The sequence below is a fragment of the Geospiza fortis genome, unplaced genomic scaffold (assembly GCF_000277835.1).
Source record: "Geospiza fortis unplaced genomic scaffold, GeoFor_1.0 scaffold130, whole genome shotgun sequence".
NCBI classification, from domain to species: domain Eukaryota; kingdom Metazoa; phylum Chordata; class Aves; order Passeriformes; family Thraupidae; genus Geospiza; species Geospiza fortis.
The window spans coordinates 7,743,900-7,757,623 of record NW_005054300.1 but is presented as its reverse complement, the minus strand read 5'-3'; the positions used below and the strand labels follow the sequence as shown (position 1 = coordinate 7,757,623).

The 13,724-nt window shown below is 36.8% G+C and overlaps 1 protein-coding gene across 3 annotated transcripts in view; it reads left to right on the top strand.

Annotated features, from left to right (window-relative positions):
• The first annotated feature begins 7,456 nt into the window (after positions 1-7,456).
• IDE (insulin degrading enzyme) overlaps positions 7,457-13,724 on the top strand; it is a 40,910-nt gene continuing 34,642 nt past the window's right edge. For 2 of the 3 annotated variants that reach the window (XM_005417371.3, XM_031061166.1), the window contains exons 1-4: positions 7,457-7,909; positions 9,243-9,450; positions 10,267-10,436; positions 12,518-12,640. In XM_005417371.3, coding sequence (XP_005417428.1) covers positions 7,750-7,909; positions 9,243-9,450; positions 10,267-10,436; positions 12,518-12,640 — 661 coding nt within the window. In that variant the 5' untranslated portion in view covers positions 7,457-7,749. The remainder of the gene's footprint in view (positions 7,910-9,242; positions 9,451-10,266; positions 10,437-12,517; positions 12,641-13,724) is intronic. The other variant, XM_031061173.1, reaches the window with a different exon arrangement.

Genomic DNA, 13,724 nt, shown 5'->3' with positions numbered 1-13,724 from the left:
GGCGGTGGGCGCGATGGGGGCGGCGGGGCCTGAGGTGTGCCGAGGAGGCCTGAGCCCTGCCTTGTGTCCTGCTCCGGTGTTTGCAGCTGCACCTCCTTTGACAAAGCAGGCTTGGTCATCAGCCGTGTGGCTTTCGTTGCCCGGGGGCTTGCTTTGTTTTCCTTCCTTCTCGAAAAACCTCACTGAATTGTCGTGTTACTTAACTTGCCATGTCTTCCTAAGGCATAATTATGAAAAAAAGAAAAAAGTTTAAATTCTTTAAGAAGAGACTGCTCTCAGTTACCCAAACTTGATGGGAGCGGCCTCTTCAGTTTCTGACGAGTTATCTGGCAGTGGCTTTGTGCGGGGCTCGTTATTGCGTGTTTGTGTCACCAGTGTCCCCAGCTCCGGTGGAGAGAGCGCAGCTAACCTCGATCAAGGGAGGAGCGGGTGGGAGCCTTGGCACAGCTAACTTTTAGGGGCAGTTTAAACTGCCTAACAACTCGGCAAAGTTTGTCCGGGAGGGGAGCTAGCGTCAGGGACAAAGGCTAAGTTGTTTTCTTTCTTTAATTATCACTGTATCTGTTACCTTAGTAGCCAAACCTATATTTAATACTGCACGAGTTAGAGACGTCAAAAGTAGCATCTTTCCGGGGAAAGAAGTGAGTTATGATGACTCATACTGTCGGTGCTCGTGTGTCAAAATTCGGATGCACTGTTACTGTTCTTTATTGCTATTTATGCTTCAGAATTGTAAAGGTAATCCACAGTGTGGAGAAAAGCCAATGCTTTTCTCAGGCTATAGTTTGTCTTGCTAGATTACTCCTCTTTATGCAAGTGAATATATGCAGTATTTGGACTTAACTTTATGTATGTGAGCAGGCCTGTTGTGTTTTCATACTGCCTACAACCATGATTTAATCATCCATTTAATTTTAATTGTGAATTAGGATTTACATAAATGATAATGAAATGAGAGCAGGTATAGTTCTTTCATGCGATAATTTTTTTGAGATGTGAAAATTAAGAATCTTTTCCTTCACTTACATGTTCTCTGTTTTCCATCTCTGTATTGTGTTCATGCTTGAACTTTTTCTTTTCGTAACATTTTTAACTTTCATCTTTATGTCAAGTAGCAAGATAATTTCTCAGTTACAACTTACCTTCTTTTCATCTGATGTACGGAATTAAAATTATCTATTCTGTTTGGGAAGTCCCTAGAAGGATTCTTATTTCTATGCTTGCCTGCTTTTTTTGCTCGCTTTCTGCTTTTTGTCTTCAGTCAGTGTAAGGCTGTGGTCTAATCCCTTGGATGAAATGGCACCTTTGGGAATTGATTGAAGTGTCAAGTGTATAACTTATTTTGCACATGAATACAAAAGCACTCCCCTTCGCTGTAAGATCCAGAAGAAAGAGGGAAGGGGCAAGAAGTTCATTACCTCCAGTGTTTCACTGTACTGGAAGGTGTTAGGCTCCTAGCTATAGGGGTCATTACTGGTTATTGTAGAAGTCATTTACTAAAAGTATAGTCAGACCACTTCAGAAATGGCATGTGGGGTTAATATTTTTAATATATTAATTTTGTTGTATTTGATGCTTTTATAGTAACTTTGTCCAGTCTTCTAACAGCATAGAGATCAAAAAGTCCATAATAAAAATCTAGAGAAGTTGCTTTGATCAGTTCTGTGTCTGGTTGTGTATTTGTATATGCATGATCTGTCAGTGAGTATCTTTGCTTTCACCTTTTATGATGCCCATAAGTTGCTAAAATATTCTTATCACGTAGTACTGTATGTATATAATAAGGTGATTTTTGATGGATACTATTTGAAAGTTGCTTCACTACAGCTTTCTATTAAAATCTTACCTTCTGCACCTTGTTTTTAGAATGAGTAAGAACTATAGCTTGCCTGAACAATTGATATGGAAGAGAATGCAGGAGAGCTCAGAGTTTATTTATAATTTTAACAGTAGAACCAGAATTGTCCAAAATAGTAAAAACTAAACTACAAAACATGTGAACAGCCAGGACTTCATTTGTTGAACCACACCGCTGACTCTTGTAAACTGCTCATTGTTAGGGGTTTGTTTGTCATGTCAAAGCTCTAGTGTTAGATAAACAGTTGCTTTTAATGTGGGATTACAGTGCTTTTAATGATTCAGAATTCTGAATTCTCTCTGTTTTTGTCGCTAAATCAGATTTTCTTGCCAGTTCTCTCATCTTTCTGTGAATTTCTTGTTGTTATGCAGTACAACTGTAGTTTTAATCACATCTTGTTTTTTGTTTGGCATTTTTTTTTAATTCAAACCTCACAAGTTTTTCTTTTTGAGGGTATAAGACAGATGGTAGAATAAAGCATTAACTGAGTTGGCTTTACAGAGAGTTTTGGGCAATCTGATGTGCTACTTGCACATAAAATCTATGAAATACACATCAGAACACAGAATAAAGCACAGAGATCTCTCCTGTAGCATTCAGTTTAACATTTCCCACTGTGTGTGCAGGCCACGCACTAGACACCAACGCAGTCCTGGGGTGTGGAGCAAGCCCTGCAACTGTAAGGTGATGGGAGAAAAATGTCACGGGGAGGAAGAGAGAATGAGAACCCCTGGTCTGCAAGTATTCAATGAATAAAGCAATTAATGGAATTAATAAGTACATTTCTTCTTTACATTTCTGTAAAATACGCTTTGAAGCAGTTGGTCACGTAGCACAGAAACTTGTCTGATCAGTCATGTTCTTAACATGCAATTTGAAAATACTGATGTAAGCCAAATTACTATGCCAGATCTGTGAAAATTTTAATGATACTATATTTTAATGATATCTAAATATTAAGACCAGATAATTTTACTTACCCCCCCCTCGTCCCCCAGGTCTTCCAAATAATCAAATACTTCAAAACCCTTTTGGAATTTTGTAAAATATTGAAGGAAAGAATTGTTAGGGAGAGATTAATTGTTCTATTTCTGGTGAATGTGGTTAGAGATTGTTTATTTTGGAGGTTTGGATGAATTGTTTGGGGCAATTTTTGAGGACATAGGAAAACTAAGCTCAAGTAATTAAGAGATTAAAAAACCTTGTTATCCTTTATTGCTCTGTGTAGCATCAAATTGTATAAGGTCCTGCCTTTTTGTTTGACTTTTTTTACCCAGTGCTTTGGAAACTGTGGTCAAGTTAAGGACTGTAGATGTAGGGCAGTAAACTAGCTTTATGGTGTCTGATTGTATATCCCATCTCGTTTGGCCAGCACATCATTTTAATTATCAGGCCAGTTACTCAGCTGGGGCCTCATCTCACTCGTGAAACTACCAGGGAGGGCCCTTGTTTTAGGCAAGGTCACGCGTGGTGTGGTCTCATTAATGCTACTGTAATTCCTGTACACTGGTGTTACACACCAGTGTTTCTGCTGTCACGTTGGCAGTGCAGCCCATGGCAGACCAAATTTTACTGCTGTGATCTAGAAGTTGTAGAAGCTGGACTCTGGGAAACAAGAGCATGGCAGGCATCTGCCCTGGCCACCATCATTAGGAGGGAATTTTCTGAGTCAATTACAGGCTTGGCAAAAAGCTGCAGACTGAGGTTCTGAAAATGCTTTAATTGTAGCGAGACTTCAGAATTTCTTCAAAATGAACTACATAACAAAGCCTTATAAATATTCATCATCTTCAGACTTGCCTGATTTGGCGTGATTAGTTGTTCTTAATAACTTGGGAACACTGATTAAATCATTGTGGGGCTTTGTAGTTGGACCTTTTGTGTATGAAGTAGTAGGCTGAATTCCTGATGAGTTTAAAAGTGATAAAACATGTTAGCGTTTTGAGCACGTTATCTACTTACGCAGTCTGTCTGCCTGTGCATGCAATCAGAATTATTTAGATCAGTATCAGGAATGTGCTGGGATCTCATACATTCTCTAGCTTCATGGCAAGCAAATTCACACAAGACTGATGCTTTATGGATGTTGAATCATGAGGTATTTTAATCTCTAAGTGTCTAAAAGAACGATTGATGAACCTGTAACCTGAAAAAGTATGGATAGTCTCCTGAAGGATCCTTTTTGGTAATGTTCAACCTGAATTGATTTAACTTTCCTGCCTACAGTTTAGTCTAAAAAAAAATTATTATAACATACAGGTGAATGGAAATGTTAAGAGAGTAGGTAGATTCCTGATTGTTTTACTGATAGCATAATTCTACTGCTGTCATGATCAGCAGTAGGTGCAAGAGAAAAAAAGAGGGGTGCAGACCTGTGCAAGAATGCAGATTTACTTGGTTGTTGCAAAGCCATGAGCTTGTGACTGAAGAAGTTCATGGACTCCTCCAGAGTGCTCAGTTTGGTGCTGTCATCCTTGTAAGAGATGAGAAAACTCTGGCTGGTAGTTCTGCAGCACCAGGCCTCCTGCCAAAGCACACAGCACTTCTTTCACTCCATACATTGGCAGCTGGAGAAGTCTTCATGTAAACCAAGATGGATTAGTAAACAGCGCAGAGAACGTTACCAATGGTAACTCCCATGCAGGACAGAACAGAGGCTCTCACTCAATGAAGGTTTCATTTCACTCTGGTAAATGGTAAGCAATTAGTTGCATAAAAACTTGAAGCAAACGTGAATTTTAAGGCAACTGATAGAAAGTAAGCATCAAAACCTGCTGAGATGGTAACTTGCCTTTCATCTGGAGCAGACCTATGTACTAGTACTTGACTTCAGTGTGTGCATACTGTCATGACAAAAAAAAAAACTTGAGAAGCACTTTGGAGTTCGTGCCTTGGGGGTCATATTTTTATTAGCTAGTCACATTCTTGCATTGAAGCAACCCTCAGGAGTTTCTGTTAATTGGTTTTCAAATATGTTCCTTTAATTGTTCAAACACTGGACTTAGATTTGACTACACAGACTAATTTTTAATTACAGTAACTTTGCTAAAATAACTCTGAGAAATTAAAATAGTGAAGCAGAATCATATATCACTTAATCCCACTCTGTAATACTCTGTTTGCAGGTGAAACCTGGCATCCCCAGAGAGCCTTGCTGCTTCCAAGGGACTGCCTGCCTGGAAATGATTACAAAAATGGAACCTCAAAGAATAGAATATAATTTCACTACAAGTGCTGTAATTGAAAATTCATTGTTGGTTTTAAATGATACTTTTCTTGTACAAGTGAAATAGTTTTGATGAGGAGGAAGAATATTTCCTATTCCTTGAATAGGGACACTGTTCTCAGCTCAGACGTCCATATTCTTTTTTCCTTTCTACCTTTGTAATCTTTCCACCTGTAATTTTCAAGCCAGTGGAAGAATTTCCACTGCCACAGTAATGCTTCGTATTGTTCCCGCTGTTTTGGCTTTATCAGATCTTTTTCTGTTGCTTCTGCTTTATGAAAGTAGTAAGGCAGTATTTATTTTAATGTTTTTGTTAGGCTATTAGCTCTGCAATAAACATAGCACCTCCTTTGTGGAAGAATTGTTTTGCTACTGACCAGCAGCAGCCAGTGCTTGCTGTAATGACAGTACAGCAAGTAGCTGTAGCACATGGACTTTAGGACAGCTTCTGAACATGTTCTTAGAAATAAAGCTACTTCTCAATAAGTACAGGATTTCTGGTTTTCTTAATTTTTTTTTTTTGCCTGTGGTTAAAAGCAGTTCTATTGTCAAAAAGTGATTTAGAGAGTTTTAGGATTCTGGTGTGAAAGAATAGAATGTGGTATTTTATAAAGCAATTGCACTTTCTTAAAAGCTGCACAGGAAAGCATTCATATGAGGGAATGTTTAGTATTGAGTCTTACAGTTTATTCCTTAAGAAAACAATGGTATAAAAGTTCTCTCTGAAGTGAGAATTTTTCTTCTCACTTTTGTATTGTAGTAACATATCAGCAGGAGGAGCAGCACATAAGCAGAAAGGTGTTGGTCTTGTCCTCTTGACGTATTTGCCTTCCAGGAGCACTGCGTAGTTGTTCAGCCCTTGCTTTTATTCAAGTTGTCTGGTACTATGATTCACTTTGCAGCAAAATAATCGTAGGTAATCATGCAAACCCATTTGAAGTTAGAGGATGTTGTATTCACAATGCCCACTGAAATAACAGTGAAGGTGGAGATACAAATTTCAGTCCTTGGTTTGAAGGCTTAATTACTGATGTCGTCCTTTTGAAAATTGTAGCTTTTTCCTGTACTGGAATTTCACTATCAAGCTGGAAGGAGGCAGAAGTAGGGAATCATAATAAAATGAAGTGGAGGTGTACAGCTTCATGAGACACCAGTTGAAATCTCATAAGGTTTCATAGCTGCGTAATTTGATGAATCACATTGGAAAGATGAGTCATCTGAACAAACAGTAAAGTTCTGTGACTTGGTGATATGGTATAGAAATAACAAGGAGATATCAGATAAGGAAATTGTGTAACATTTAAAAAAACCCCATAACTCGAATAGTTTATAGTATATATGTGTCTTCTGACAGACAACTAGTATCTTATTGAGATAGAATATTCTAGCTGAAAACCAAGGTATAGGTGTTCATTAGCAGACATGGAATCAGGAGCTTAAGGGATGTCCTTGTTCTCCTGCATACTTAGATATGTCAATTTAACTTGTGTGCAAGTGAAAAACAATAAGGAGCAGTTTAGTTACTGATTTTCATATATGAAAAGTATCTACACTCACTTAAAAAATTTTACACAGTAGCTTAAGTTTAATAGAGTATTTAGTAAAACTGTGAACATGGAGGCATCTTTTAATTGTTAGCATGGCTTGTATCAGTGCTGTTGGTGCAGAGAAACAGAGATGTGGTACTTGGAATAATCTTTGTATTTCAATGGTATATGCAATTTTTTAGTGGAAGAAGGCCATAGGCATTCCAAGCAGGATTAGCCTGAGCAGGGGGTTAAGCTAGTGGATAAATGACCAGTTTAAATGAGAGTGTACACATTTAAATTTAAATTCAGTCTTTCAGTTACTGTTTAGTGATTACATTTGTTTTTTTAAAGTATTTGATAGTGAGAGAATGATGTTTTACTAGTTTATATGTTTCCTTCTAACCACGCATTTTAAAAAGTTGTTTGATATTGTTTGTAGCTTTTGCTTGGAGACATTCAGATTCTGAATCAGTCACACTAGTTTCTTAGCATTTTAGAATTATGCCTTTAAAGAAGGGTATCTTGTAGCATCTGTTAAACTAATGGTAGAAGTTTAAATAAGTGAGACAGTCTATTCCTATTTATCATGGCAGTTCTTCAGTCTGTATTTTTGTGGCACTGTTGTAAACAGTGTTACTCTCTCTTGCTTGAGTGTACAAATCCAGTGGTCTGTTAGTAAAATTTTGTTTATTTGACAATCAGAGTTACAACACTCGTAATATAATCAACAATTCATATACATGAAATACTTTCCTGAAGTTTGAAAGTATACTTGAGATAGCAGTATATGCTTCATTTGATTTAATTTTTATCATAATCGAATAAGGGGTCGACATTTATTAAGTTTGGGTTGTTTCAATTACAGTTAATGTGATACCTGAAGCACTCAACTAAGTGATCTACATCTTTATTGTGTTTCTTGGTCTTCAAGGTTTCTTTTTTGTTTCAGCAGCAATATCTTTCAGGGTCTGAATTTTAGGCAAGTTCAGTGAATTTTGCATGTAATAGAACTTCTAGCTGTTGGTATTGCCCTGTATTGTCTTAACATAATATTGAAAAATTAGCAAGGCTTAAGTGAAAATAATAAGAAATTTTTTCTTTTTTCTTTAAGGTTTCAGAAGGAGTCAAACAACAAAATGAACAATCCAGCTATTAAGAGAATAACAAATGAAATTATCAAATCACCTGAGGATAAACGAGAATATCGTGGACTGGAATTGGCAAATGGCATTAAAGCTCTTCTCATTAGTGACCCCACCACAGATAAGTCCTCAGCAGCACTTGATGTCCACATAGGTATTCAATTCATATTGTGTTAATTATGTCATTAATAAAAATGCTTCAAGTTCTGGTATCTTGATGCAAATAAACTGACAGGAGTGGTATGCAGTTGGCAGCCTAGTCTTTTATTGTAATTTATAGTTTATTTAATTCTTTGACACATCAAGTTCAAAATTACTGGAGCTAAATGCTCTTACTGTACTCTGTGTTTACTCAAGTGTAGCTCAGTCAGTTGAAAGACTGCTTTTAACCATTAAGTTTCATGTTATGAAAGATCTTTTGTAAGCAGAAAAGGGGTAGGTGCAAGTGCAATGATTTCAGACAGCTCCATCTGTCATGTCAGACTTTTTTTTTCATGCTAAGTTGTTGATGTGTAGAGGTGAGAAAATGCTGTAGTGCTAGAGAAGTTGGAGAGGCACTCCCTAACTTCAGTGGTGCCTATGTGTGCAAACAGAAATATGGAAAATAGAAGGGGGAGGCAATTGCTTTGACTCTTTGGGGTAATAGAAGCCTTTTCCTCTATCTGAGGTATATCTCAAGCTTGTGTAGTTTTTCAGTTGATTGGGAGGTAAGATGCAGCGTGTGCATAACCTAAACACCCTCTTGCCAAGTCTGTAGTTGGGAGCTGTTACTGCTCTTCGTGTTAGGGCAGAAGTAACGATGGACTTTAAAAACTTCTGGCCTTTTTTGTTGTGGGGATGGCTGTCCCAGATCATTATCTAGTTCAGAACATCCTGAATGTGGTTTTGTTTAGGTCTTGTGACAGTGATAGCCAACTGCAGCATTGCTGCACACTCTGAGGCGAGGCTGCCACTCTCCAACTTCTGCCTTCTTGTTTTCATTCTTCCAAATCATTGTTGTCTTTTAATCTGTTTGCCTTCACACCTACTAGCTGGTCATCCATAGCTGCTTGTGTTCAGGCAATTACAGGTTATCACTCATCCTATAAACCACAGGATAAATACCTCTTTAATTATGGTTGGCAATTGCTGCCTCTTAACACAATGCATTTATTAAAGTCAAGGTATAGATTTCAGAACACTGTGATTTGCCAGGTCTTTACAGGTTATGAGTCATGGACTTCAATTGAAAATCATCTGTATAAAGAAATGCAAGCTGATCTGGAGAGGCAATTTGAGACACTAATCGGTTCAGTTACTAATTCTAAATTTTCAAATATTTTTTGAGGATTAATTTTAGTTGACTGTAGTTGCACAAGTGTTTTCTTACAGCCACAGAATTGATATAATTGCCTGAAGCAACATACTGTAATACAGAGTACTTTAAAAGACTTAATGTTTTAGTATTACTTTTTATGAATGGCTACATGAAATTTTTCTTCTTGCAGGATCCTTGTCTGATCCCCCCAACATTGCTGGGCTTAGTCATTTTTGTGAGCATATGTTGTTTCTGGGAACCAAGAAATATCCAAAAGAGAATGAGTACAGCCAATTTCTGAGTGAGCATGCTGGGAGCTCAAATGCTTTCACAAGTGGTGAACATACCAACTATTACTTTGATGTGTCACATGAACATCTAGAAGGTGCACTGGACAGGTAAACACATTTTTTAGTATTTAATTTTTTATTATAGGTGTTCTACTTGAATTTATTACTGTAAAAGTTTTCTGATAGTTCTATCCTTATGATATTAAAAAAAGGTAAAAACCATCTTTTGTTAAAATTGATAACCAGATATTTTTCAGTTTGAAAGTCTTACTCAGATTTTTTTCATCTAGGAGAGTTCTTCATCGAGACAGAATTTCTGAAGTTTAAATGTTGTGTTTACACTGAATATTTTTGGAAAGGCAAGGCACATAATATGATCATGAATTTACACATTGTGCAAACACTGGGATGGTGCAATCAAATTCTATGCTTCCCATGGGATCCTTATTGACAGCAAAACAAGGGTGAAGTCTAGAAATATTTAAGGATGCTCTTAGTAGAGGGAACTTGCTGAAATCTCAGTGTTTTGTGGGAGGGGACAGAAATTGAAAGCTGTGTAGCCAGTGGGGTAGAGTGAGTTTTCTCTTTGGTTTTTCCCTGGATGTCTGACAAGACTTATTTGATTAGTGAAATTAAGAGCCTCTTGCAGCTGAAACTCAGAATAGGAGAAATTTTCACTGTGGGAATTGTGATGTAAGGCCCTTGATTCTTGTACTACCTTATATGATGAACATATTGTCTGCATTTATAAACAAAGAAATTGAGAAATAAGGATATCAAAACAGTGTCAAATTCTTAAAGAATTCATAAGTTCTGCATTAAAAAAGAATTTATTAAGCTGTTTTCAGGAGGAACCAAGTTTTATACTCTTCTGTTACAATTTATGTACAGTACTCTTGACTTAACTAAATTTTTTCTCTTTAGATTTGCCCAGTTTTTCCTGTGCCCCCTGTTTGATGAAAGTTGCAAAGATAGGGAAGTGAATGCTGTTGATTCTGAGCATGAGAAGAATCTGATGAATGATGCCTGGAGGTTATTTCAGTTGGAGAAGGCTACTGGAAACCCCAACCATCCCTTCAGTAAATTTGGAACAGGTTTGTCAGAATATACTTATCCAGTGGCATTGTGTGTAACATACATAGTATTATTGTTTATATAAAATTGCTAAAGACAGACCATAACAGTTCTCTGATTTTCCTTTCCATACATGTTTATTATGGTGCTTATGGCATTTTTCACATTGTAGACCAAACAGAGCTAGACAACAGCATAGGGAAAAGTTTGATCCAAAACTTTGAGTACAGTGATGAAGAAATCTTTGTGATCCTGATAATTACTGCAGTGAGTGCTGTTTTCCAGTTACTGGATTTGGTCGTCATTTGGTACTGTTAAGTCTTTGTGTATAACAATGTGAACAAATTGTGTTTAAATTGTTATTAGCCACATGCTTTTTGTTTTGTAATATTGCATTTAGACTAGATGACAGTGACTAGGTTAAATCAGAAAGATCAGCAAAATACTGTGAGAATTACTGAGTAGGAATATAGAAACAAAAATCTGCACCATAGAACACAACAGTAGGAGACTGATAGACAAAATGATCTTGGACAAATCCCAATCCTACGGCTGTATTTTTTTTATGCTTAGTAACAATTTAAAATAAACACTGCTAAACCTCAATTCGAAAAGCAATAAAGTTAAGATACCATAGTTCTGGACAAAGCCACAAATGTTTGATGCTTTGGTAGAGAAGTTTAAATGTTGGGTGCTTTTTTTGGTAGACATTATTTTCTACATGAATTTATTTTTGAAACCTTCGAAGTAACAAGACTGCACTGTTTGATCATTGAATATAATGTGTGCAAAAAAATGTGTTTTGTGGATGGGTCAGTTTGCTTGATGAATAATTGATTCGAATATTGCGTGTGGTACGTGGATGGGAGAGCAGATAATGGGCTTTAAGACAGTGGTTTCTTCCTCTGTCTCTAAAAAGACAAGATGTACCTTTACATCTGTTGATGGAGAGCATATTTTTGGGTCTGGTAGCCACCTGCCACAAGAGCAGGTATTGTTCTGTTGAATAGTAAAGAGAGGCTCTGTATAAAACTATAACTCCATTTTCCGAAGAGGTTAATTTTAAAATAAAGCCTTGGGAGCTGTGCATTAGTAGGCAGGTGTTCAAAGTACATTCTGTAACCTCTGCTACTGAAGGCATTATTTAATTCCTATGTAGCACACAGAAAACATAAGTGGAAATTGCAGAAATAGTTTTTTACAGTTTAAGAAGGTTGTCTAGCTCACACAAGGGAAATGTTTTCTTGGGGAGAATACCCAAAATGTGCTCAAATTCAACAGTAATAGTCATATTCCTTTCTCCTTAGATTAGGTTCTGATTCTGAAATTAAATTACAGCACATAGCTTTCCAGTAGGTATGACTTGGCAGAAGTAGAGCTCAGCTTTGATGGTTTTTATTTACCCAAAGATATGACAACTGTGATGCACTTGGCAACCTTATTGTTTCCTTTTGATCAGCTGAGATGTTGTTAATCTAGCAGAGTATGGGAATTACTCCATTTGATGCTTCAGGTTACTCCTCATTGCTGTGCACCCTGTTTGGTCAGCAAACCTTCTATTATTGTCCGTCCATAGAAACAAATGCACCTTCCCCTTTTCTTTTTAAGAGTGTGCATTTTTCCAGATACCTCTCACTGATCTCCCTGAATTAATGCTTGTGATGGTGATTCTTCTCCATCATTACCCTCAGTGTCAAGTAATTTTCCAGGCACTTCTGCACTGGCTAGTGTCCATTTTCCTACAGCTACAAGGTGTCTTTTGACTGTTGCTTCCTAATGTCCTCCAGTACTGTAACAGCACAGTTACCAACTGAAACTTTGTTATTTTATTTTATCTTATGTATTGATGCTGTGGGAGTAAATAGAGTAGGGTGTCTAGAACTTCACCATTCAATTTGTCTGCATATGGTGAGGAATATAGACCAAATATTTAAAACATAAAACAATATCAAGCCAGTTTTCTTATTATGCATATTGATTATTTTTACCATCCAAAGGAAAGCAACTGATTAATTTATGTATTTCTTTTTGATCTGTAAGATTAATCTGTAACATTAAATGTTGTTAACCTCACATATTGTTAATTATTTTCATGTTACAGGGAACAAATTCACTCTGGAAACTAGACCAACCCAAGAAGGAATAGATGTAAGGCAAGAGCTACTGAAGTTCCATTCTACTTATTATTCATCAAATTTAATGGCTATTTGTGTCTTAGGAAGAGGTGAGTTCGTTCTCTTGGTTGAGTAAGACTCTATGTATATACTTGAAAAAAAAAATGGAGGTTCCAACTGCTTAGAACCTTCCACAGCTGACATGATATTTTACGTAAGTTTGCCAAAAGCTTAATAACAGTGTTGTGTTGAAAGCTGTTTGGATTTTGCAAATGTGCTGGCAGACTAGTATTTATATGGTGTTTCACAGTAATGCTTAGGTGGTGAGTACAAATGGAAGAAAATGAGCTTTTTATCTAATCAAGAGCAAGTTCACTGAGGAATTTTACATGGAAACCTTTTCAGTAAGAATCACATTGGCAATTGTTAATATGTGCTAAATAAAACTGTCCCTGCAAGATTAAATGATTGTTTATTTTGCTGATATGCATAAAAACTGATGGCTTTTAATAGAATAACGTGCAGGTCACAAAATTTTAATGTATAACGAACCTTCTTGGTTTACATTTTGTTAGTTTTTTTCCCCACCAGAGCTCTGGTAGTGTAGTGTAGGAGCATGCATCTGTTGGGCAGGAAAGATTCTCCTTTCTCAGTTTGACTGGGATTGTTTTGATAACAAGGTAACTGCTTTTAGAAATCTTTCAATCTTTCAATCTATCAAATCTTTCATTTTGTGATGTCCAAGCAATTTATGTTTTTTTTTTTTCTTCCAATACCCACCCTTGGAAGTCTTTCACTAAAAAATTGTCAGAAGAATCTTTTTTTTATCTTATGCTCACTTTAAGAAGCGCTCCAAAATGCATTTCTTGAGGCAGAAAGCAATTTTGAAGGCAGCATTTAAACAGAAATAGTCTAGGTCAGTTTGGGTGAGTTAATGCACATTGTCATATTCTTTCTGCAAGAAGTCTTCTCTCATTCTTGCAAAGTACTGCAGTCACAGACTGAAATTAGAATGGATGGAAATTTAGAAGTGCTTGAACAGGTCACAGCTGTGTGTGTTTTGGGTGCTAAGGACAGACCTGGCTCACAGTGTACTTAAAGTGCTGGACATGAGCTGAGGCTAAAGAAAATTCAAGTTTTGGCAAAGCTACTTTCACTAGAAAATTGGCAGATATAATTCTATGTCCCTTAAAG